This window comes from Sander vitreus, chromosome 18, assembly GCF_031162955.1.
Source record: "Sander vitreus isolate 19-12246 chromosome 18, sanVit1, whole genome shotgun sequence".
Lineage (NCBI taxonomy): Eukaryota > Metazoa > Chordata > Actinopteri > Perciformes > Percidae > Sander > Sander vitreus.
The window spans coordinates 27,834,025-27,857,206 of NC_135872.1; the positions used below are offsets into that span (position 1 = coordinate 27,834,025).

Sequence of the window (23,182 nt, forward strand, 5' to 3'; positions counted from 1 at the left end):
TATTTAGCCTACCCTCATTAATATAAATGGGGTGGACAAAACGGAAGCACAATGGAAGGAGGATTGGAATAAGCCAAAGGTTAGAAATTATCACAGAATATTACTCAGTCCTTCCAGAAAAACTCGATTATGCAAGCATTTTTTAAGAAAACGTGCCGCATTATCAAGGATTTTTGCCCGCAACAATCACAAAAAAACTCCGCATTTTTCTGGAAGGACTGATTACTACACAGAAATTCCGGCGCAAAATGAACCTGGGGGTTAATAACATATGTGTACTGAGTCGACCGTTCTCTGGGATCTGTTTTCATGCTAATCGAATGTGACTCTAGCTTGAAACAAGCTAGCGCCAACTGCTGATTAGCTTACAACGCTAGGCTTCGGAGCAGAGGGTAAATCGCTATTTTTACCACTAACAAGGCTCAAAATATCACCAGACTTCAACGGTAGCATAATGAGGGTCCCTACATGTAAACAGAAGCATTGAGAATTTTGTAAGTGTACAGACAGTTTATTAAAAAGATAGATTATAAAGACAGTACCGTTTACATATACAGGCAGGCGCCATCTTGTGAAAACAGTCACGACCAGTTGAACGACGAACGTCGTGCTTGAGCCATGTTACTGGGTGCACGGCGTTCGTGGTTTGACTGGTCATGACTGTTTTCCCAAAATGGCGCCTGCCTGTATAGTGAACGGTACAGTCTTTTTTGGCAGAGTGTGTGCTCCGTTAACAACTGGTACATTGCACCTGGCAATTGAGGTAAGCAAATATAAAGGCATTCTTTAGGAGTAGCGTTTATGTGGTTTTAGGATTTTGGTGTTTTTGTAGAGGAGTTTTCATTTTGTGTTTCATTAAAAGGCTGGGCACTATTTTGTTGCTTCTGAGGGACTCGTTGCATTTCGACCACAGGGACCAGGTACTACAGTTCTGGGGACATTTTTCCAGGGGCTTTTAACCTCCCCCAAAAGCCCCAGATCGGAGGGTAATATTTTCTGGAAGTACAGGAACCTTCGGGGTGGGGTTTGCATTGATGACCACTGCTGATTAGTGAACCACACACAGCGCGGCAGCTTCAACCCGCCGACTGCTTCAGCCATAAAACAAGGAAGTACTCTCATATCTATGTGGGACCATTTTAGGATGAGGGGAGAACATTGCTCTTTGTTGGATAACGTTAAAAGTAAAGATAGGCTTTGCTGTCATTTAAAAAAAGACAAGAGAGAAAAAGAGACAGAGAGATTGGGCGAGCTGCAGGCTGCAGAGACGTTGCGCTGCGAGCTCGGGCGGGCGCAGAGAGCAAGTGTATTTTCTGACTGTCACAGCAGTTGTGTTCTAAAGCACAGTGAGACAAAATCTATGTTGTAAGTGTTTTTTAGATGAAACAGGCGGCACACTGAACTCTAGCTGCAGAGGGTGTTCGACCCCGCACCACCAGCAGCCCTCATCCTCATACTGTCACGCTGCTTTGTCATACGTTTTTTGACTAATTTACGTAATCTTCACGGGTCTTTAGACAACGGTGGAAAAGCAGACATCAATGCCACTGTCAACAATAGGCTAAAAGGAACCTGTTATTTTCTTAAAATGGACATATTATACTTTTTTTTTTCTCTGTCATATCTACAATGTTATAATGTCGGATTTTCTTAAACGTGGCTCAAATAATGAGGTAAACATATTTTAGACAAATCCCTGTTAGCTAAAACGTTCAGATTTCCAACTGTTCTGAATGCTCCGGTTTTTTCTACTCTGGCTAAGTCTTACGCAACTCTAAGCCGGCCTTCTCTGATTGGTCATCTGCTCCAGGTAGGCAGGACTGGAGTGTTTTTTTTTTTTGTAGCTACATGCTAACGGCAGTAAAATATGTCATCTTGGCTGCCAGTGTTGTTAAATTCTAAAAAACATGTAAACATGTTCTAGTAGAATCTAGTAGAAGCATGTTCAGGTTCATACTTGTATTTACAAGTATGAACCTGAACATGCTATATAATAGTTCCACTTTAAAAGTTGGTCCTAGAACTAAAAACAAGCAACTTTGGGTCAAAACACAGCTATAGATAAACCAACATAGCTACATGTAGCTTTGTAGTTATGTTTTAGGGAAACCTGGTAGTAAAATGTTCTTTAGGGCATGGTTTTTCTCTGCTGTATATTTGAGTCTTTTTGTAGTGGGCCCCATCTTGCTAAATAAATATACAGTAAACGTTTGTCATCCATCTGCTAAAGCTGGACAACCAAAGCAGCAAGTGTGGGTGCAGGTCATGGAAAAAGTAGGGATCTATGTTACGGCTCACTATGGCTAATGGCGTCTACGACTCCCATTCACTTTACGATAATGAAAGTAATTATGTCAAAAGAAAGCTCTGGCTGGCAGTCACTCTTCTGGGAATGTATGTCAAAAACATAAAGATGGAGCACAGGGACTTTTATGCACAGTGAGAAGCATTAAGTTGCCTGTTTATGCAACTGAGTGGTGCTCCAGCTGCTTCCATTTCGATCCTCTCTGGTTGTGTATGCTTGATGACACCATCTCGTCTGTGTCATAAAATCAAACATCTCTTGCTTTTACTCTGGAAGAAGAGGAAGCTCTCATGTTTGCCTATGCTTGATTAAGCCAGTGGATTAGGGCAGAGTTTCCGTTGGTACCTCCATGCTAATATCTAGTGAGACCCCCCCCCACCTTAATACTGCAGGTACAAAGTGATAAGGCCCAAGGTTGTTTGCATGAGGCAGTAAAAACGAGATAAAGGCCCGCGTCTCACCCGCGGGAGTGTTCAACCTACAGCTCGACCATCGAAGCTGCCTCAGCTGTTCCACTCAGACATCAATACAGCTCTATGTTGACTGTGCTGTCATAAAACCTGTCAATATGTGGACCGTAACCACGCACCACGCATCAAATCATTGTTACAAAGTTACATCCGTAGCCCTTTAGGGTAAAGCCCTTTTGGCTTTCTAATCATTTTTAAAAATGTCTCATTTTATTTCTAACTTTGGTGCCACCAAGTGGTAGTTTGAAAAACCGCCACTGATCCAACCTGGGGACAATGACTGAATGAATGGACATAGACCAGGACTGTCTCATGTTCCTACAAACAAAAACATCAGAAGAATTTGAAACTTGCTATAATCACATATAACTTTAATACAGAGTGGCCTTAAATCGTGACTATGCAATTACAGCATGTTGGCTCACTGAATTTCTCTTCATTTCCTAAGATTCTCTTGAGTCAGGTCATCATAAGGAAAAGGAACTACACTCGCCAACCGTAAACATTAATGACGTACTCCTCAGCTATGCTAGCAGTATCAGTTAGCTATAAATTAGTCTATATGGACGACGGATCATTTACAGCATAGTTCCAGTGCTGCCGGAAGTTACTTTTTGGGCATTTTGGGCCTTTATTTTGATAGGACAGCTGAAGTCAAGAAAGGGGGAATGACATGCAGCAAAGGGACGTAGGTCAGAATCGAACCCACGGCCCCTGCATGGAGGAGTAATCCTCTATATATGGACGTGCTCTCTACCAGGTGAGCTATCCAGGCGCCCCACTTCAAGCTCCGGTCCCATCGAGGAAACATTAACCGGAACCTCGGAGCAACGTTACACGCTGAAAATTGCAAGTTGTGAAGAAAATTTGGATGGTGCAACAAGTCATGCCTGCTTGGTTCATTTCCAAGACTATTTTGAAGAGCCATACTTGCTGCGTCCGGAGACGATTGTGATTGGTTTAAAAAAATGCAAACAACCCCTGACCCCTGTTTTTCTTCTACCTAGGAGTGTATGCTCATGTTGCCAGACCTTCCTCCGCAGCGCTGTGGAGATAGGTCTGGCAATGCAACACTAGCGATAAATGAATCTCCTGTTCACATCTCCAGCCTCTTGTCCATGAGTACGCCATGATACCGTTGACGGGTTGAGTTCGGAAGAAAGAAAACATGAAACTGCTCACAACCAGGTCTGTTGATTATCTTGTGCAACCGGGTCATGATTTCTAGAAAGAGACATTGCTGTTGAGTTTTTCAAATGTTTTTTTTTGGTGTTTTATGTAATCTAGTTCCATTATATTTGAGAGAAGGCAGACATCTCTACGGCCGATATCTCCAACTCTGGGCAACTCACACTCAACCAATGTAGACTGATAAGGTAAGAGGAAAATATGTATTTTGGATTTTGGGGTGAACTGTCCCGTTAACATTTAGACGTGCAATTGCTATCTCAAAAATTGGACTTAGTAGGTCATAATTATGAGATAGCAAGTCAACATTTTCTATTCAATTTGACTTATTTTGACTTTGTATCTGATTTTGACTTTCCTTTCTTTTACTGGATGAATTTAGCAAGGCTCCTTTATTGCTTAGGAGTCAACTGTGTATTTGCAAGAGGATGGATGGGCTGGTCGTCCTTTCATACCTTACATAATATCACTTCAAGCACGATCGGCATTCACATTTGCAGCGTAGGTGATTCTCAAGGCCACGTGTTTTTGCTTTCTCATGTGTCCAGTTACATCTGAAGAATAGCTACAGTACACGATGCCCGATATGCTCTCTAGCTCTTTAAAGACATGAACATAGAGGAAAGCAGAAAGCAATCAAAAGCACAAGCCCTGAAAAGAGTCAAGGTTATTTGCAAAGATGTGTCATCGGCTCCAGTCATCTGTAATGGTAAATCATATGTGGTGAGAATGTAAAGGGACGAGACGAGGAGGATGAGAGCGATAAAACACAGACTCGGTTATACTTTGTACATCATCATTACTCCGAGACATAGAGAGAGACACTGGGAAAACACAGAGTACGACTAAGGACAATAATCAATGTCTCCACCTGTAATCTGTGTGTCAAATATGTAGCACAGCATGCAGGGGTTAACACACGCACGCACGCACACACACACACACACACACACACACACACACACACACACACACACACACACACACACACACACACACACACACACACACACACACACACACCTGGATAACATGATGCAAACTGTAACTCACACACTAACTCCCTCTGCTTAAGGAGAATATATAATATAATATAATATAATATAATACTGGCCCAAATGTTTTCTCAAAAGCCCTGAATCTTTTAGGGTTTTAAAATAATTTCAACTTTGTGTCATTTCCCCCTCAGTCTCTCTGACTGGACCCGATCAAGACCCAATTTGCCTCTCTTTAGGTGTCAGGAGTGAAAATGAATCTTCCTAAACATTTCTTGTGTTCTGGTTTCAGAATAATAAAGACAGTTAGAGAACAATTAGATACAATGATGTAAAAAGCAGAAAATAACGTTGAAAAAGCGACAAATGCGTCGAAAAAAGAAACATAAATGTTAACAAAAGTGGAAAAAGCAATCAAAAAAACGTTGAAAAAAGTGACAAAACCCCTGAAAAAATGCGAAACACGTGAGAAAAAAACCTGTCTAGGTTTGGGCTGAGCCCCGAATGTTTTCAACGTCTGGCCCCGCCCCTGCTCATGGTGAGTGCCACCTTTTATTCCTGTATGTGAAAATGGGCTGCTGGAAGACCAGATGCAATTATAGTGTAACAGTGTCTGCTTAATGCATTCTGGATCAATTTAGGGAAATGGACACCGGACAGAAGAGAAGACTTTGAAGTTGCTATTTGGGCAAATGAGGCCACAGTGTCAACGCTCGCCATCTCCATCATAACATATCTCTCTAAGGCAACATCTGTCTGTTTCCCTTTTTAATGCAGGGTGGGCAATGCAATGCTTCATGGGCCATATGGTAGCCATACCACTGAGTACACTGATCACAGTGAGTGATGTGCTCTCTCTTCTTGGTCTTAGTTAAAAGTGTAGCAGCAGAGTTCTGTATGAGTTCCAATTTCTTTATAGGTTTTTTTGGGAGACCAGTAAAAAGTGCACTGCAGTAGTCTAACCTACTAGTGATAAAGGCATGGATTAGTTTTTCTGCATCTTGTTGAGTTAAAAAAGGGCCGTACTTTGGCAATGTTTCTCAGGTGAAAATAAGCTGTCTGGGTAACTTTACTGATCTGGGGCTTGAAGCTGAACTCTGTATCTAAGATGACACCTAGGCTTCTTACTTTTGGTTTGACCTGGTGTGCCAGGTTCCCAAGATCACGAAGAACGGTGTCCCGCTTTGATTTTGGTCCAACCAAAAGTACCTCTGTTTTGTCATCATTTAGTTGCTCATCCACTGATTAATGGAGGTTAAGCATGTGATAAATGAATCAATGATACAAGCCTCCCCCCCCCCCCAAGAAGCGGGAGCCACGGAGCACTAAAGCTTTAACTGCTCTTTAATGTGTTATGTAAAGCACTTTGAACTGCCCTGTTGCTGATATGTGCTATGCTGTACGAAAAAAGCTGCCTTGCCTTCTGAGTTTGTCCTCAACACCCATCACAATATCAAAGCAGTGTGCATCATTCAAAGCGTAGCGTTTGTACCTGAGTAGTGCTGAACCAGCTGCTGCAGCGTGTCAAACTGAGCCCTGGTGGTGATGTAGTAGCCGCCACTGTCCAGCTTGCGGATCTTATAATGCTTGACATGGTCACCTTTCACATCGTCCCAGTCCCGTATGGACAAGGAGAAGGCACCTGGGGGGAGACACAGTCCACGCCAAACATCAAGAACTTCTCTATGATTTAAATCAGGAAACATCATATTAGGGCTGGGCAATATATCGATATTATACCCTCATTGATATATCAGGATAGATATCGCCTTGCATTTTGGAAATCGTAATATCGTGATATGGAATAGGGCTTCAACTAACGATTATTTTAATAATCGATTAATCTGTCGATTATTTTTTCGATTAACCGATGAATCGGATAAAAAAACAAAAAAGCATTAATTTACATCAACTCAATACATACTTACATACATAATTGTTTTAGTTAATAGTTGTGTAAAGGTCAGTAACCCAAAGAGTAGATACAGACAAGACACACACACACACACACACACACACACACACACACACACACACACACACGTTCACTTGAAGCTTATTCATTCAATTATTACCATTGTATTATTGTAGTAAGTGCAGGTTAAGTTCATTTGTACACCACATTAAACACAGCTTAAGATGACCAAGTGCTATAAAAGAACTTTAAAATGAAATTAAAAAGTACAACACACACAAATATATTTGTCAACAATTATTTTATATTATTATATTATTATATTATATTTATATTAATTATAATCTTTAGTCTTGCCTGCTTTACTACTGTTATTAACGAGCTAACGCTAGCTTGTCATGCTAGTCAAGCTGGATAAGGAGTAAACAGCACAGCAGCACCAGAAGAGCTACTGGAGGGACGTTACATTCCTCACTTCAAAACAGAACAAAAGTAGGATTCTGTAGTGACTTCACCCTGCTGTTGAACTCCCGTCCTCCTCATCAAGGACTCCAACATGTTTACGTTTTAGGTGCTGAATCATCACCTTGGTGCGCCCGTGCCATGCCATGTCGCTTTTGCTTATCTTGCAATTAACACATTTTTAGATTTATTTAGTGTGAAAGGCTGCCACACCTTGGATGACTTAGATACTGATTTCTCTGCCTCCGCCGTGTGTTTCAGAACAACGTTACGCGTCTCTCCGGTCTCTCTCTGTATTTCCTCTGCTCTTTTTTCTTTTCTTTCAACTCAATTGTGTTTATCTCCGCGACTGAGTGGCGCGACACAACGAATCGATAATGAAATTCGTTGCCAACTTTTTTAATAATCGAATTGTATCGATTTTATCGATTCCTTGTTGCAGCCCTAATATGGAATAAGTGTTGTCTTTTCCTGGTTTTAAAGGCTACATGACAGTAAAGTGATGTCATTTTCTAAAATTACCAGACCTATTAGCTGCTTTATTATTTGCCTTTACCCACTTAGTCATTGTTTCTCCATTATTGGTGATTATTTATCAAAACTCTACATTGTGTTCATATTTTGTCGAAGCACCAATAGTCAACCCTACAATATTGACGCAATATTGACATTGATGTATTTGGTCAAAAATATGGTGATATTTGGTTCTGGTATCTGACTCCATATCGCCCAGCTCTATATTTTATCAAAGAATAATTGAACAGGACTAACGCTTTGGCCACATTGAACGCGTAACGTATGCGGACCGTTCCCGGAGCGGATGTATCTTTTAACCAGCTACACCACCGGCGTTGGATTGTGTGAGTCATAGGAGACACGGTGAGCTTTCCCTCTGCGACTGTTGCTGTTTCTCCAGTTTTTTTGGAGCCGGCACAGCGCTGTGAAACGTCAATCTCCTGTCAGCTGTTATCAGAGGACGCAGGGAAGGAAATAAAAACAGAAACTCTGAAAATGAAACTGCCAACCCGCTCACTGACAGTCTTTAAGTCGTTTCCTGTGTACCGGTAGTTTAATTTAAAAGACATGTAGACACTTTATGATCCATTTGTGTGTCAAAGGGCCGCACACACCTCACGTAAAACATATAAAAATAGAAGACCTGTCCTATTTTTACGCTTGTAGAGCAGATCTCTGCGGAGGATACGCACCACTACGCGCTGCTGTCTGCCCGGTGTAGCCAGTTTCATAGATTATAGTGGAAGCGTAGAGTTGGAATGTACGCGTGCAATGTAGCCAGCCCGTAAGAATCAAGTACTTGTCACTTAAAAAAACACGCCGCTGTGGAAACAATTTGGTAGGCACTCAAAAAGCATGAAGGTTCTCTACTCAGCCGTAGCCAAAGTTCATAAAAGCAATGAAGAATTCCACAGGTTCTTCTTGTTCTGACGCTCTCAGGCTGGTGTGAGTGGGAGTGAATCTGTCGTGTGTCCGTGGTTTTACCCTTTGTGGTTTCACTCTCCCGGATGAGATAAGTTCCTCGAGGGTTGCCGGTGGACAGCAGCTGCCTCTCAGCATCCTTACGGCCCAGTTTACCAAAGTACCAGCTGCAATTACAGGACATGACATGTTAAGTTAGAATTCACTGCAGGAACTCCTCGTTCTCTTGCTCAATTCTTTTTGCTCCATACACTTTCTTATTCATTTTTAACGCAACACACAAAACAAAACATACAATTTGCAACATGTACATATCCACCAGTACCACACACAGTACCAGTACTAGTCACTTGTAGTCATTGTGACCAATAGCTTTGTTGATGTTGTAACCTGAAAGTCCTGATAAAAGCACTTGGGATCAACACAATTCAAAAAAAGCTGCTCAACTCTGTGCAGATGTTGGAAACGTTTTCCTTTTCCCTACTTTCCCCTAACACATGCACATGTGACTGAGCCAGGCTGCCTGCCCGTGCCCGCACAAATGCTTTCCAGACCCAGTGGTTCGATCCGTGGCGATTCTTTTGTCTGAGGATATAGCTGGTATGTATTAAAACAAGTTTGTTCAGGACATTATACAATATATTGGGTAGACTGCTGTGACCTTAATCAAGCATATTCATACCCCCCCCCCAGATGATGGACACTTTTGTCTTCAGTGCCACCCTCAGGACAAAAGGTGCACGTTTAGGCTTTAAGACGAGCAACAGTGTCAACACTTTCATCATGTGGGATGTAAGCAGCATTGTAGCCACTAGGGATGCTATCGTTCCTCCACATGGTTTTCTCCCATCCCGGAATGTTGTGTGACACTGCATTCTGGGATGGGAGAAAAACGTGCTATGGTTTATTGGCATTTCTTTAGACTTCTTTAGACTTAGAAAACTTTAATGTCCCAGAGAGGCTACAAATAAAACTACTGCATATTATCCTACTTCACATCTATTCCTTCAGTCATACCCCTCCCTACATCTTATTTAATTGGGTTATTGCCATAGGAATGAATGAGTTTTTTTCTCGGTTGGTTGTGACGATAGGGTATCTATATCTACGACCGCAAGGGAGCGGCTTGAACTCCACTTAAAGTGGATGGGTTGTATCCATACAAACCTTGTCTGCCTTCTGTGCCAATCTGGTCAGATATAGTTGGTACAGGTCTACCTGTTGCCTACCAATGATTTGTCCACAGGTTTTAACAATCTTCCCCATGGGTGATTTTTGAATGTCCATACCAGCATACAATACAGTAGGAGAGAATACTCTCGATAAAGGACTTGTAAAAAAAGAGTCAAAATTTTGTTGTCGACATTAAAATAATTGTTTTCAACAATGTTATTGGCCCTTTTTAAAAAACGGCACCAGCACACGGATCACCGGATAACTTCTGGTCAATGATGAGACCGTGATATTTGTACTCTGTCACCATCTCTATCTCCTCTCCTCTTATCAGAGTCGGAGTGGGTGAGGGAGCCCCACGTCTAAAATCAAAGACCAACTCTTTGGTCTTGGACCTGTTCAAATGCAACTGGGAGGCTTCACACCAGTCAGCAAATTCCTGCAACACTGGACCATGTTCAATTTCATCTCGCTCCAGTAAACTAATCACAGCAGTATCATCTGTAAATGTAATTATATGACGTCCTGGGTAACTACTGCGACAACAGTCAGTGTACAATATATATAGCAGTGGTGACAAGACACTACCTTGTGGTGTCCCAAAGCGGACCCCAGATAATGTGTTTCCCACCCTTACTCTTTGCGGCCGCCCACTCAGGAAGTCCAAGATCCATTTAATTAATGTTGAGTTTATCTGGAAATTGTCTCTAAGTCTGTTTGCTAAAATTTGTGGGTGGATTGTATTAAATGCTGGTGAAAAGTCTGCAAATAAAACGTGGGCATGCGTTTTACAACCCTCCAGGTGGGTATACAGATAATTTAAAAGCACTGCAATGGCATCGTCCGTCCCCCTCCCAAATCTATAGGCAAATTGTAGAGGGTCAAGGGCGTGTCTACAGGAGTTAATGATGTGTGTTTTAATGATCCGCTCAAGTGATTTAACTAAAAGAGAGGTGAGGGCGATGGGCCTATAATCCTTGGATGAGGACGGATGGGAGACTTTGGGAAGGGGGGTCAAAGCAGTGGAACCACCTGGGTGTCCATTGAGCGCTGGAAGAGGGAACAGAAAATTCCACTTAATTGGATCGCACAGTGCTTCAGCACTCTGCCTCCAATGTTATCCGGCCCCGGCCTCTTCCGCACATTAGTCTTCTCAAACACTCGCTGGCCCATCGCCTCCTTAATAATCAAAGTGCTCTCCATCCCAGCATCGTCTATCACAATCTGTTGCCAGGCAGAGACGTTGTCGCTGTCATTTATTTCAAAGCGGGTAAAATGTTCATTTAAGTTGATGGCCAGAGCAAGGGATGCTGTGTCATCCATGAAATCAATTTTTTCCCCCGTCTTAAACCAATCGCAATCGTCTTGGGCGGTGCTAAGCGCCAGACGGAGCCACGGTGCCGCTGCAAAATATCCTCAGTAAAGGAACTTGTTTTGGTGGAACGTGAACATTCAAAAGTAGTTTTAGTCGTGCAACAGAAAACTCCGATTGGACAGATAGTCTAGCTAGCTGTCTGGATTTACCCTGCAGAGATCTGAGGAGCAGTTAACCATAGTCCTCACAAATCCACCGGAGGTTAGAACGCCAACACAGAGACAGAGGAAGGAGACGGACATCCGGGCGAAAAGAGGGACATCCGGCAGAATTTCTGGCGGCACTTGAACATCGCGGAAATGAAACGTCGTCGATATAGACTACATGGACGTGACTTGTTCAAGGCCTTCTCATTAGACTGCAACCAAAAGCAACGGGCAACAATAACAAACTTTTTGAACCTACACGTGGACTGAAACTACACCTAGAAAAGAAAAAAAAAAAAAGGAAAATGTGAGCAGTGTGACACCAAAAGAGTTCATTTCACAGAGGTAGATCTGTGTTGATAAGCGGAGCTGCACCCACGCCTCCTCTGTTTTTAATCCCAGCATGCTCCAGTGAGATTCTACCTCACAGTGAACTGAATGAATCGTTCTGACTGAAAGGTGGGTGGGTCGGGGTCAGGTCTGTGTCAGCAGCCGATGCTATTCACAGACAAAACCACACACAGGATGAGAAAGAAAACATACTTTTATTTCCTCCTCATCATATGTTTGAGTGAAACTTAAAATGGTTTAGGAGTGAATGAACTGTCAAATTAAAAAAAAAACTCCCCCACCAACTTGGATATATGGACCTCTCACACACAGTCTGGCTGGCATTTCAGTTTCTAAATTCATCTCTTTGTAGTGTCACATAAATGCCTTCGTATCAGGCCCTGCAGAGAAAGTAGAAACTGTGGGATGACGAGGACTTTTTCTCCTGGATGTCGTTCCTCAGAAGGTTAAGCATGCACATGTGCGGCTCTCAGGCCTTGAGGCCTGAGGCCTTGCCTTCTCTAATCTCCAGCTACTTCAGAGTAACATTCTAGGGCCAGTGTACTGTGGGTCTCTGAGGAGCACACACACACACACACACACACACACACACACACACACACACACACACACACACACACACACACTAACACACCAAAACACACTACTTACTCCTTAGCCTGGATGGAGTCCCCTGGAGCGACGCACACGCGCACATGTGCACGCGCACACGCACACACACACACACACACACACACACACACACAAACACACCAAAACACACTACTTACTCCTCAGCCTGGATGGAGTCCACTGGAGCCACGTAATTACTGGGAATGTAGCCACTGCCACCGGTGGTGAGCGAGCGAGCATCCCACCAGTCCCCTTCACTGAGAGAGAGAGAGAGAGAGAGAGAGGGAGAGATGGAGGGAGAGAGAGAGAGAGAGAGAGAGAGAGAGAGAGAGCGATAGAGGGAGAGAGAGAGGGAGGGAGAGAGATAGGGAGGGAGGGAGAGAGAGAGAGAGAGAGGGAGGGAGGGAGAGAGAGAGAGAGAGAGAGAGGGAGAGAGAGAGAGAGAGAGAGAGAGAGAGAGAGAGAGAGAGAGGGAGAGAGAGAGAGAGAGAGAGAGAGAGAGGGAGAGAGAGAGAGAGAGATAGAGGGAGGGAGAGAGAGAGAGAGAGATTGGGAGAAAGGGAAAAGAGAATTATCAAGAAGCACATTACAGTGATACACTTTCTTTCATATGAGTGGACATGATCTGTGCCACTGGACACATCAAAAGTACAGCTTTAGTTGGACTTACTCCCTAATGCTGTCCATGTGGAAAACATATAGGATCAAGTGAGTGTGTAGGGAGTGGAGTGGAGGGCCACATGTGGCTGTAGGAAGGCAGTTTGGGGGCTGTTCAGTCCTGCAGCCACCCCAGTGGTGGATGAAGTATTCTGATCCTTTACTTAAGTAAAAGTACTAATAACACATTGTAAAAATACTCTGTTACAAGTAAAAGTCCTGCATTGAAAGTGTTACTTAAGTAAAAGTATGTACCATCAGGAAAATGTACTTAAAGTATTAAAAGTAAGTACTCAATGCAGAAAAAACACACACATTGACTTGTAGACCTATATCTTGTTTGGTAGTTTAATTTATAATAAAACATCAGTTTTTATAAACTACATGTGTTTTGTGTGCAGTAATCTTAATGTGTAAAGTAACTAGTAACTAAAGCTGTAACAGATGAATGTAGTGGAGTAAAAAGTACAATATTTCTCTCTGAAATGTAGCAGAGTAGAAGTAGAAAGTGGCATGAAAAGAAAAGACTCAAGGAAAGTACAAGAACCTTGAATTTGTACTTAAGTACAGTACTGGAGTAAATGTGCTAAATTACATTCCACCATAATAGTTGAACAACATCTTAAATCATATGAAAATGACTGTGTGCTGAATGCTCTAGTCTTAGAAAAATATATATAGCTCAAGTGTTTTACATGTTCAACATGTGATGCTGTTGTTTCAGCCTCTGTTGTCTGATGTTTGTGACACATAAACTGAAGTTTGGCTGCTTTGTAGAAGCGTGTCTGCTGAATGTCCTAAAGACTTCTCCGCCTGGACACCCACACTGCCATTAGTGTCTCTCTGATGTCTCTTCCTCACCAGCCACCAGCTCTCTCTCTCTCTGGGCCCATCCATCCCTCACTGCGCCTCGGATTGATTTCATTTGTCCATTCACTCAGCTACTCATCTTTCATCTTCCTCCCTACCTCACATTTCTTGAATTTCATCTTTTCCTCCTTTCATAATCCCACATTCAGAGTTCAAAAAGTCCATCACGCCTCCTCCTTCCTCATATCTTTCCACTTTAAAAAGCTGAGATTCAGTTTCTCAGCATGAGAAACTGAACTTTTCTCAACGTTAAAATGCATGCAACCGTGGCTGGGTTGGCTCAGTGGGTAGAGCAGGCGCACGTATACTGAGAGGTTTATGCCTCGATGCAGAGGTCCAGGGTTCGAGTATGACCTGTGACGATTTCCTGCATGTCTTCCCCCTCTCTCACCTAGCTGTTCTGTCAAAAATGAAAGGCGGAAAAGCCCAAAAAATCACCTTAAAAAAAAACAACATTCAATTGATTGACAAGAATTGCCTGCCTAAAGTAGGGCTGCACAATATATCGTTTTTTTATCGCCATATCAACTGGCTCAATACACACAACGCGAAAGGCTGCGACGAATCACGAGAGACACTCAGATTTTTTGTGTTAGTTGAAAGAAATATCAGCAGAAAACTGCCCTTTGTAATGTAACTCATTCTTTTTTAAGTGTAAGGGTAAGTGATTACATATATTTACTATTTTAGTCATATATATCTATATATATATATATATATATATATATATAACCTAAGACTATGGAAAACTCACTTCAAGCACTGAAACAATTTGTACAACACATCATAAGATAAAGGTCCAGTGTGTAACGTGTTTAGTTGTTCATTATCTAAATCTGTGTTGCCCTTCACCAACTTGTCCTTTTTCATGAATATTTACCTCCACCATCAATTCCAAGTATTCCTATTGGCTTGAAATGTTACATTTGCGTTTGCATGACCTGGGGTAGACGCTCTATATTCATGCTCCATCTTGAAATACGTTAGCTGGTAAGGGACATACAGGACATATTGCTCCGCCTTTCACGTTTTCTCTGTCACATGATAAACTCACAGCTGCTGCTAATGCTGCTAACGGGTATCGTAGCTTCCCGGCCCCGGCAAGTTTGAAGAAGGAAACATGGAGGACCACACGTATTCAAAATCCAAATTTCAGAAACAGGAGTTCTTTAGGATACTGAAAAGAGCAAGAGAGCGTCTTTTTGAAGCGTGAAGGCTACTGTAGCTGTAATACGTACTAGAGATGGTCCGATACCATTTTTTGCTTCCCGATACCGATTCCTGAACTTGCGTATCGGCCGATACCGAGTACCGATCCGATACTAGTGTGTCATATATTTTATTATGTTTTAAGAACTGTATACTATCCCTGTATGAATGTGATATTATTTGACAGTTTGACAGTCAGTTATAACAGAAAAAGAACATAAATAAACTACTTTAACGTTTTTTCTTTAGGGCTTTATTACGTGGTATCAGATCAGTGCATAAACTCCAGTACTTCCCGATACCGATACCAACGTTTTAGGCAGTATCGGAGCCGATACCGAACATCTCTAATACGTACTTTGAACTGCGTTGCGCGAGAGAGTTGATTGATATATGATCTCATTGCTAGATGGGAGAAATTCCCACACATTGGACCTTTAAGGTTTGTTTTCAAAAGACATTTGAGGAATTTCAAAAAGCAAACATCAACGTTTCAGCTTCAGCGCCAAATGATCTCGTCACACATCGCTCTAGAAAACATGTGGGCCTCACGATCCAGAAATCTGAGTTTGTTCTGAACATTTTGATGTGAAACACACGGGGATCAGTTATATGCAAATACCTTAAAAAGGTCCATTTAAGAAGATGTGTGAAAATGCCCTCAGACCTCAGAGGGTTAAGGGCATTCCACTTTGAGTGACAGGTGGCTGTTCCTCCTGTTTGAGTAAAATGTGCTGTTTTAGGAAATTACAGGAAATGGTTTTGAAATGAAAACTTATATTTGTGACACATTTTAAAAGATGGTCTTATGTTCAGCATCACCTCTGGGCTTGGGTCTGAATGCTACAGACAGGAGTCACAGTCTTACAAACACTCCGCGGTGGAATGTGACCAAGTACATCTACTCAAGAACTGTACTTCAGTACACATTAGAGGTACTTGTACTTTACTTGAGTCTTTTCTTTTCATGCCACTTTCTACTTCTACTCCGCTACATTTCAGAGAGAAATATTGTCCTTTTTACTCCACTACATTCATCTCTTACAGCTTTAGTTACTACCAGTGGTGTAGTCTACGTGATACGCAGGTATACGCAGTATACCCACTAAGAAAGCTCCAGGATTTCCATATACCCACTTAAAAATGCCCAATGACACGCAACAAACATACTCCATTATATTTTTGATATATTTTGAATTGTCATCTGTGTTTTTCTTCTTCACATAGGCTACATAAAGGTATCTCCACCGTAAATTGGTGTATAAAAGTGTATCAAATTACAGGAAATGAAGTCGTTGATGCTCAAAACTTCCCTGGGGGAGGACACCCAGACCCCCCACTATGATATGCCCCTGCCCCCAATGTCCCATTCTGGCCCATATATATATATATATATATATATATATATATATATATATATATATATATATATATATATATATATATATATATATATATATATATATATATATATACACACACAGTACAGTATACCCACTGCAATACATTAGACTACACCACTGGTTACTAGTTTCACAAAACACATGTAGTTTATAGAATCTGATGTTTTATTCTAAAGTAAACTAGCCAACATTATAATGGCTACAAGTCCAGCTGAGATGATCAGACCATTAAACACACAGCTGGTTGGATCCTTTACACTTTCTACAATGGGAGGATTTTTCTGCATTGAGTACTTTTACTTACATACATGATACTTACCTCATTTTACTTAAGCAACATTTCCAATGCAGGACTTTTACTTGTAACAGAGTACTTTACAGAGTGTTATTAGTACTTCTACTTAAGTAAAGGATCTGAATATTTTGTCCACCACTGCAAACACTCCCCCCCCCCCCCCCCCATGTTTCTCCACCATTTCCATTCCTCTTTTCTTCTCGCCTTCTCTCTTCATTCAGCCACTCTCTTCTTCTTCACACACATCAGTATCTGGCTGCCTCAAGGGACAGCTAGCAGTAGTGGTTTACCATCATTACCAGTGCTTACACATGAATGCACAATCACTCATGTATATTTCCTCCCCCCCCATCACTGTGCTCTGACACACTGTGCCACCCCGTGCTTCTTTCTATCACATCCCTTACGCACCAGGAGGGAATGTCTTTGGCTGTGTAAGAGGGATACTAAAGACAGAGAAAGAGCCAGAGAGAGAAGGGGGAGGAGAGGCGTTGTTGGTCCTTCATTTATGCTGAATAAAGCCATGATGGGGGATCGCCTGGGGACGACGTCCCAGGCAGAAACAGGCCTGCTTCCCTTTGTTCGTGGAGGATCCCTCAGGAGGGAGGGGAAGGAGGGAGAGATGGAGCCGCAACAATCCGCCTTTTGAGAGAGAAGAGTATGTTGGAGCGAGAGAATGTGTTTGTGCGGTGTAAGATGTGTCGGTATGTGTGTTTGCATGGAGCCGGAGAGACGTAAACAGACGGGGCGGGGTGGGCCCCAGTCTGTCCCGCCGCCTCTTTTGTCTCCAGAAAACAAACCTCCTTAAACCAACTCTGCCCTGCCACAAAAAGACAGAACGCAACAACAAGAGTAAACAAAGAACCTCCCTCCTGTCTCTGATTCCTCCCTCCCCATGGTGACAGCTGATGAGAGAATACAGTACACACAACACCACAGCGTGTTTATTCATAGCCTAGCAGTTCAATCAGAACAAAAGTCATTTCATTTACTAACAGCGTCGACTTGTAGCATTCTGCAAAAAAAACAGGAGCTATTTCCTGATTATGTCTGATGAAGCGACACTCACAGGGGGTTATAAAAAGCCTGAGGTGAACACAGGGCCTTATACACACTCAGGGATGGAGGCTAATGCCTGAGGGATGCCCTCACAAAACAAAAAGGGACAACGGTGCCTTCCGTCAGCTGGGATCTCTGGTGGCCCTGCTTCACGTGAGCCCTGCCTGCTCGGGCATCTGACAGCCACTTCCTGCCAGGGGTGGGGAGGGGGGGCACTGGTGCCCTCTCCAATCCATTGGGCTAGAGTGCTGCAAATCTGACAATTGTGATTTCCATTGGCTCAGAGTACTGTCACTTTGCTGCCTGTTCTGCCAATTTCCCCAGCCCTTAGTCACATGACCTATTAAAGCTCCCATATTATGCTCATTTTCAGGTTCATAATTGTATTTGGAGGTTGTACCAGAAAAGGTTTACATGGTTTCATTTTCAAAAAACACCATATTTTTGTTGTACTGCACAGCTCTCTCTCACTGAAGCTCACTCAGAACAGCATGGGTGGTTTTTTCAAAGTTTGTATGCGTGGGGAAGCACCAGACACAAAATAACACCCCAAATCCCAGAAAAAGTGATTGTTTTCATTATATGGGCACTTTAATGTTTCCATGACAACTATCCAAAATTCTGATACCATGGAACTAACACTGGATTTGTTTTTGTTTTTTTAAAAGTGGCAGACTGAGCCTATAGAAAATGTGTATTGTATTCAGATATACAATTAGTTTAAAATGAAAACAAGTGAAACTAATAATGAATGTGATGTTTTATTTAGCAGAATTACATTATGTTGTTCTATCCTTTCCAATATTTCCTAAGCATACTGATTATTAGTCCCCCCCCCTTGTGCCACCCCACTGAGGATTTTAGCCTTTTATCACCTTTGTCCAGCAGGGGTCAGTGTGGGCGGCTGGAAGAAGCCCAGTCCATATTTGAGGCTGGTTGAAGCAGTGAGGCGTGGGCGGACGAGGGAGGTGGAGAGGAGAGAGGGAGGAAGGGTGGGGGGATGCAGCTCTCTCTGGCCCCTGCCGAGGACGAGGAGAAGGAGAAGAGGAAGAGGAGGGAGTCTCGGCTCTAATGACGGTGTCTTCCTGCTCACGCTGAGGCCCAGCGGGGGCCGAGGTGTGTGCTGGAATGTGCAAGATGCTAACTGGGACAGGATGCTAACTGGGTGTGGTGAAGAGGAAGACTGACCTTGTTGGGCCAGAGGTGGAGATGATAAGGCAGCCATGTACAGCAGGGCAGAGAGCTTTGACATCTCATCAGGAGAGGATTTATTTGGCAAAAGCATTAACATTTTTATATTTGAGACACTGTATGTACACTGTATATAAGCAGGTTGTGCTTATTTGGAGGAAAACATCAATACATGTAACACTCGTGCTGCATTAACAAGCTTTATTTTGACTAATATTTGAACTACATTAACACTTAGCCAAGGGTGCACTAGGGGCGGCAGGGACTTCGTGCACTTTATGTGCTCTTTTTGCCCTAGATTTCAGGCTACATATCCCTAGTCACTACACTCTGAACTAACCTTCATCCTGGACTATACATATACCCATTGCACTTACTATATATGTTTTGCATTCTGCACCCTCCTTTTTCTAAACAGCTATTTTGTATATATTTGTTTCTCTTTCTGTATTTGTTTCAATTTCTATTTAATGTTTGTTTGTGTATGTATGCATCAATCACCAAGGCAAATTCCACGTAGGTGTTACTATCTGTGGCAATAAACCCTTTTCTGATTACGATACCGACTGATACACAGAACCAGGGCTGCTGCCTGGATTTGTTTACCAAATTGAAACCTAATGAATCTAAAGATAATGAAATCAGCCTATAACATATCCTTCCACATGTTCAATTTTAAACTGTAGGACCTATTTTCTCCCAGGCGATATAAAACCCCCGAATAACCAGACCTCAACCGTCGCCCCACCACTCTGATTGGTGGAGGCTGCTGTGGTCGTAGCAGCCTGAGAGGGAGAGCTGCAGACACTACTTGGGGCTGAGTGTCTAAGTATCAGGCTTGTATCAGTGAAACTAAATAGGATGACCATTTGGACAGGTCTGATTCATTGTGATATTCAGTGTAATGATCTAATATTGTTGTTGTTTTTTTAAATCCAAAGATCGCTCTTTGCATTTGTGCCTTTTCACAGTAAAGATATTATGATGGTGACAGTGGTACAGTAACTTGCTATAAATGGTGCAGTCTTATTTGTTATGGCTTGCTTTGTCAGTTTATTTCCTAAACTAAGCAAAATTTGCACTTGAAGCAATTTCATATTCAAAAGAAAATAGCAGTGTTGCTTTCATTGGGAATAAAAGGAAATGTATGTTCACAGTATAAATTCAAAAAAGTCATATTTATCTAATTTTTGTCAATTTATCTATTAATTTGTCTGATTTAACAGAATCTTAAAGCATCAGTCATCAGTGGTTGTGAATGTTTTAGCCGTTTTAGTACATCACAGTTTGTCATTTTGCAAAGCATACTCTATTGATTTCATTAGGCTACTGAAATAAATACGTAACACAGACTCTTAAAACACGTTGACTTCTGTAATCCATCACAGTAAACGCCACGTCTACATTAAGAGTTTTCAAATCAGTCTGCACTGCTAATTGATTTCCATACAGTACAGAAATGAATGGAAACCAAGGGCTGTCTGGAACAACCATAGACATACATCCAAAAACTGTTTCAAATGATTTGATCAAAGTTTGCAGTTAAGCTCAGACACAGTGGTATGGTCCAAATCAGGAGACCAGTGCCAATAACACCATTCCCATAGTTTCAGTTTTGTTTCACTTGAAAAACCAAAATAACTGACTTCATTGTGAAACTACACCAGCCTTGATATCCAGGATCCATGGTAACAACCAAATACAGTGTCATCTACTGGCTGTGTGTTTAGCTATTTGCACAGAAATGAGAGCTAGCAGTTGAGTGACGCTACATACAGTAGGACAATGACCAAAGGGGGAGGGGAGAAATGGACTTTTCAGCATGAGCCTGTCTCTCTCAGCCCCTCCCACCATTATATCTCTGTCTGCTGCACACCTGACTGTCTTACAGGCTATATTAGCCCTCCTACACAATCTGGACTCCGGTCATAACATCTACATCTTATAACTTATTCCCTGTTATATATTGTTCTGTTAATATTTAATAATAAGCTATTGCACTGTTCAATCCCTGCACTGTTCACTATTGCACTACCACCATTGCAAACACGCTACCATAGCACCTTATCATGGTCATTGCATCACATGGTCAGTCCATACCAGACCTTTGTAATCACTTCACAAATTGTTAACTCTTTACATTTTACATTTCTGTGAGTGAATTGTATGCATGTGAGATATATGTGTGTATGTGTTGTTGTGTTATGTTTGTATAAGCTACTCTATGCCTACAATTTCCCTCGGGATGAATAAAGTATCTATCTATCTATCTATCTATCTATCTATCTATCTATCTATCTACAGGTCATCAGTGTAATTATGAAACAACAGAGTCACAGTAAACCTGCCGCCCCCTCTGCAGTACTGCACAGCACCTGCGCCGAGCAGCATAATTACCACCAAACCTAAAAGAGAATCGGGCCGGTCTCAAATGTCACTGCACCATTGCAGCAACCCAAACAAACAGAGAGGCAGCTGAGGGTCACTCCAGCAGGCTGAGACACAGCCTCATGTAGACAGAACCAACATCAACACCGTCCACAAGCTGAGGCCACGATGGTTAGAGATCATGGCCCTTCTCCCATCCCCCAGTGGTGGAAGAAGTATTCATACCCTTAACTTAGTTAAAAGTACTAACAACACAATGTAAGTAAAAGTCCTGCATTGAAAATGTTACTTAGGTAAAATTATGTAATTATCATCATGTACTTAAAGTATTAAAAGTAAAAGTACGCAGAAAAAATCACTAGAAAAAGGACTAGAAACGATCCAACCAGTTGTGTGTTTAATGGTCTGATCATCTCAGCTGGACTTGTAGCCGTTATAATGTTGGCTAGTTTAACTTAAAATAAAACATCAGATTTTATAATCTACATATGTTTTGCGTGCACAAATATTAATGTGTAAAGTAACTAGTAACTAAAGCTGTCAGATTAATGTAGTCCCTCCAGGATTTTCGACTGTTGCGGCCCAAAATGCCTGATTTTGCGGGAGCTATTGTAAAGAATTGCGATAAAAGTTGCGATGTCTTTTGTATTTTTGTTGCAATGAAGAAAATAAGTTCTGAATAAAACTACTCTGGGCTGCGATTTCCTAGTAACCTTACCAAAAAAGGCTCAGGATGCTGCAAATGTTGGTATAATATGAAAATGGCTGGTGGATTTAATTTATTGAATGATTCAAATCTGAACATATGTGTCGTTGGCTTGTTGATCTTTACATTGTTAGTTCATTTCCTAACCTGGCCTGGCCTGGGACACACATTCATACGGTTTGATAAAGTAACGTTACTTACTGGACTTTAACTTATCATTGCACTTACAATAACGAGAGTAGCTGTCCTCAACTTAGGTCATCGTGTCGTCTCATCTCCGGTTTTTCCTGCATCCACCGTGTGTGTTTGTGTGTGTGTGCGTGTGCATCAGTCGCGGGGGGAACTGAGCAGCAGCCCCGCCCGCTGCAGACAGCCGACAGGATTGAAACAGCAGCAGCTTTCAGCGACTTTATAGTGAAAAAACATTACAGCATACACTGATGTTAAAATGTATACAGGTTGGCAGGACGGTCTGAAATGTTTAGCACGGTCTTTCGCTGTACGTTTTGTTGGTAAATGTGAGATGTTAGAGTCAGTCACACACGTCTCGTCTTCATCTCAGAAACCAGGAAATTAATTTGCCGACGTACGTGTGTTTCGTCAACCCGTTCTCACTCCCGCTTGGTCAGTGGCTCTCAGAGTCGCATGCTGACGCAAAGTCAGAGAAATGTAGCGGAGTAGAAGTAGAAAGTGGCATGAAAAGAAAAGACTCAAGTAAAGTACAAGTACCTCAACATTTTTACTTAAGTACAGTACTGGAGTAAATGTACTTAGTTACATTTCACCACTGCCATCCCCACATGCACAAACGCACACACAAACGCACGCACGCAAGCACGCATATAGTACTGGTTGTCTGCACCTCTGCAGACCGGAGGACAGATTAACCAACATCTCTGTGGGTGGAACAGGGCACTTCCACTCCAAGCTCAGAAGGGTTCAAGGCACACCACACTCATCCCTGCTGGCTGGAGC

The 23,182-nt window shown here is 42.2% G+C and overlaps 1 protein-coding gene and 1 long non-coding RNA gene across 7 annotated transcripts in view; one reads left to right on the forward strand and one right to left on the reverse strand.

Annotated features, from left to right (window-relative positions):
* The window catches only part of fynb (FYN proto-oncogene, Src family tyrosine kinase b), a 110,793-nt gene that overhangs the window by 20,890 nt on the left and 66,721 nt on the right, over nucleotides 1–23,182 (reverse strand). For all 5 annotated transcript variants that reach the window (XM_078274738.1, XM_078274737.1, XM_078274741.1 and 2 more), the window contains 3 exons: nucleotides 12,588–12,686; nucleotides 8,836–8,939; nucleotides 6,451–6,600 (listed from right to left, as the gene is read on the reverse strand). In XM_078274738.1, the coding sequence (XP_078130864.1) occupies nucleotides 6,451–6,600; nucleotides 8,836–8,939; nucleotides 12,588–12,686 (353 nt within the window). The remainder of the gene's footprint in view (nucleotides 1–6,450; nucleotides 6,601–8,835; nucleotides 8,940–12,587; nucleotides 12,687–23,182) is intronic.
* On the forward strand, nucleotides 677–22,270 carry LOC144533406 (uncharacterized). 2 transcript variants are annotated; one of them, XR_013503431.1, is made up of 4 exons: nucleotides 677–763; nucleotides 3,783–3,963; nucleotides 4,063–4,151; nucleotides 21,418–22,270. It is a non-coding gene; the product is annotated as an uncharacterized LOC144533406 (long non-coding RNA). The 2 variants fall into 2 exon arrangements; XR_013503432.1 differs by lacking the exon at nucleotides 21,418–22,270 and adding an exon at nucleotides 18,808–21,242.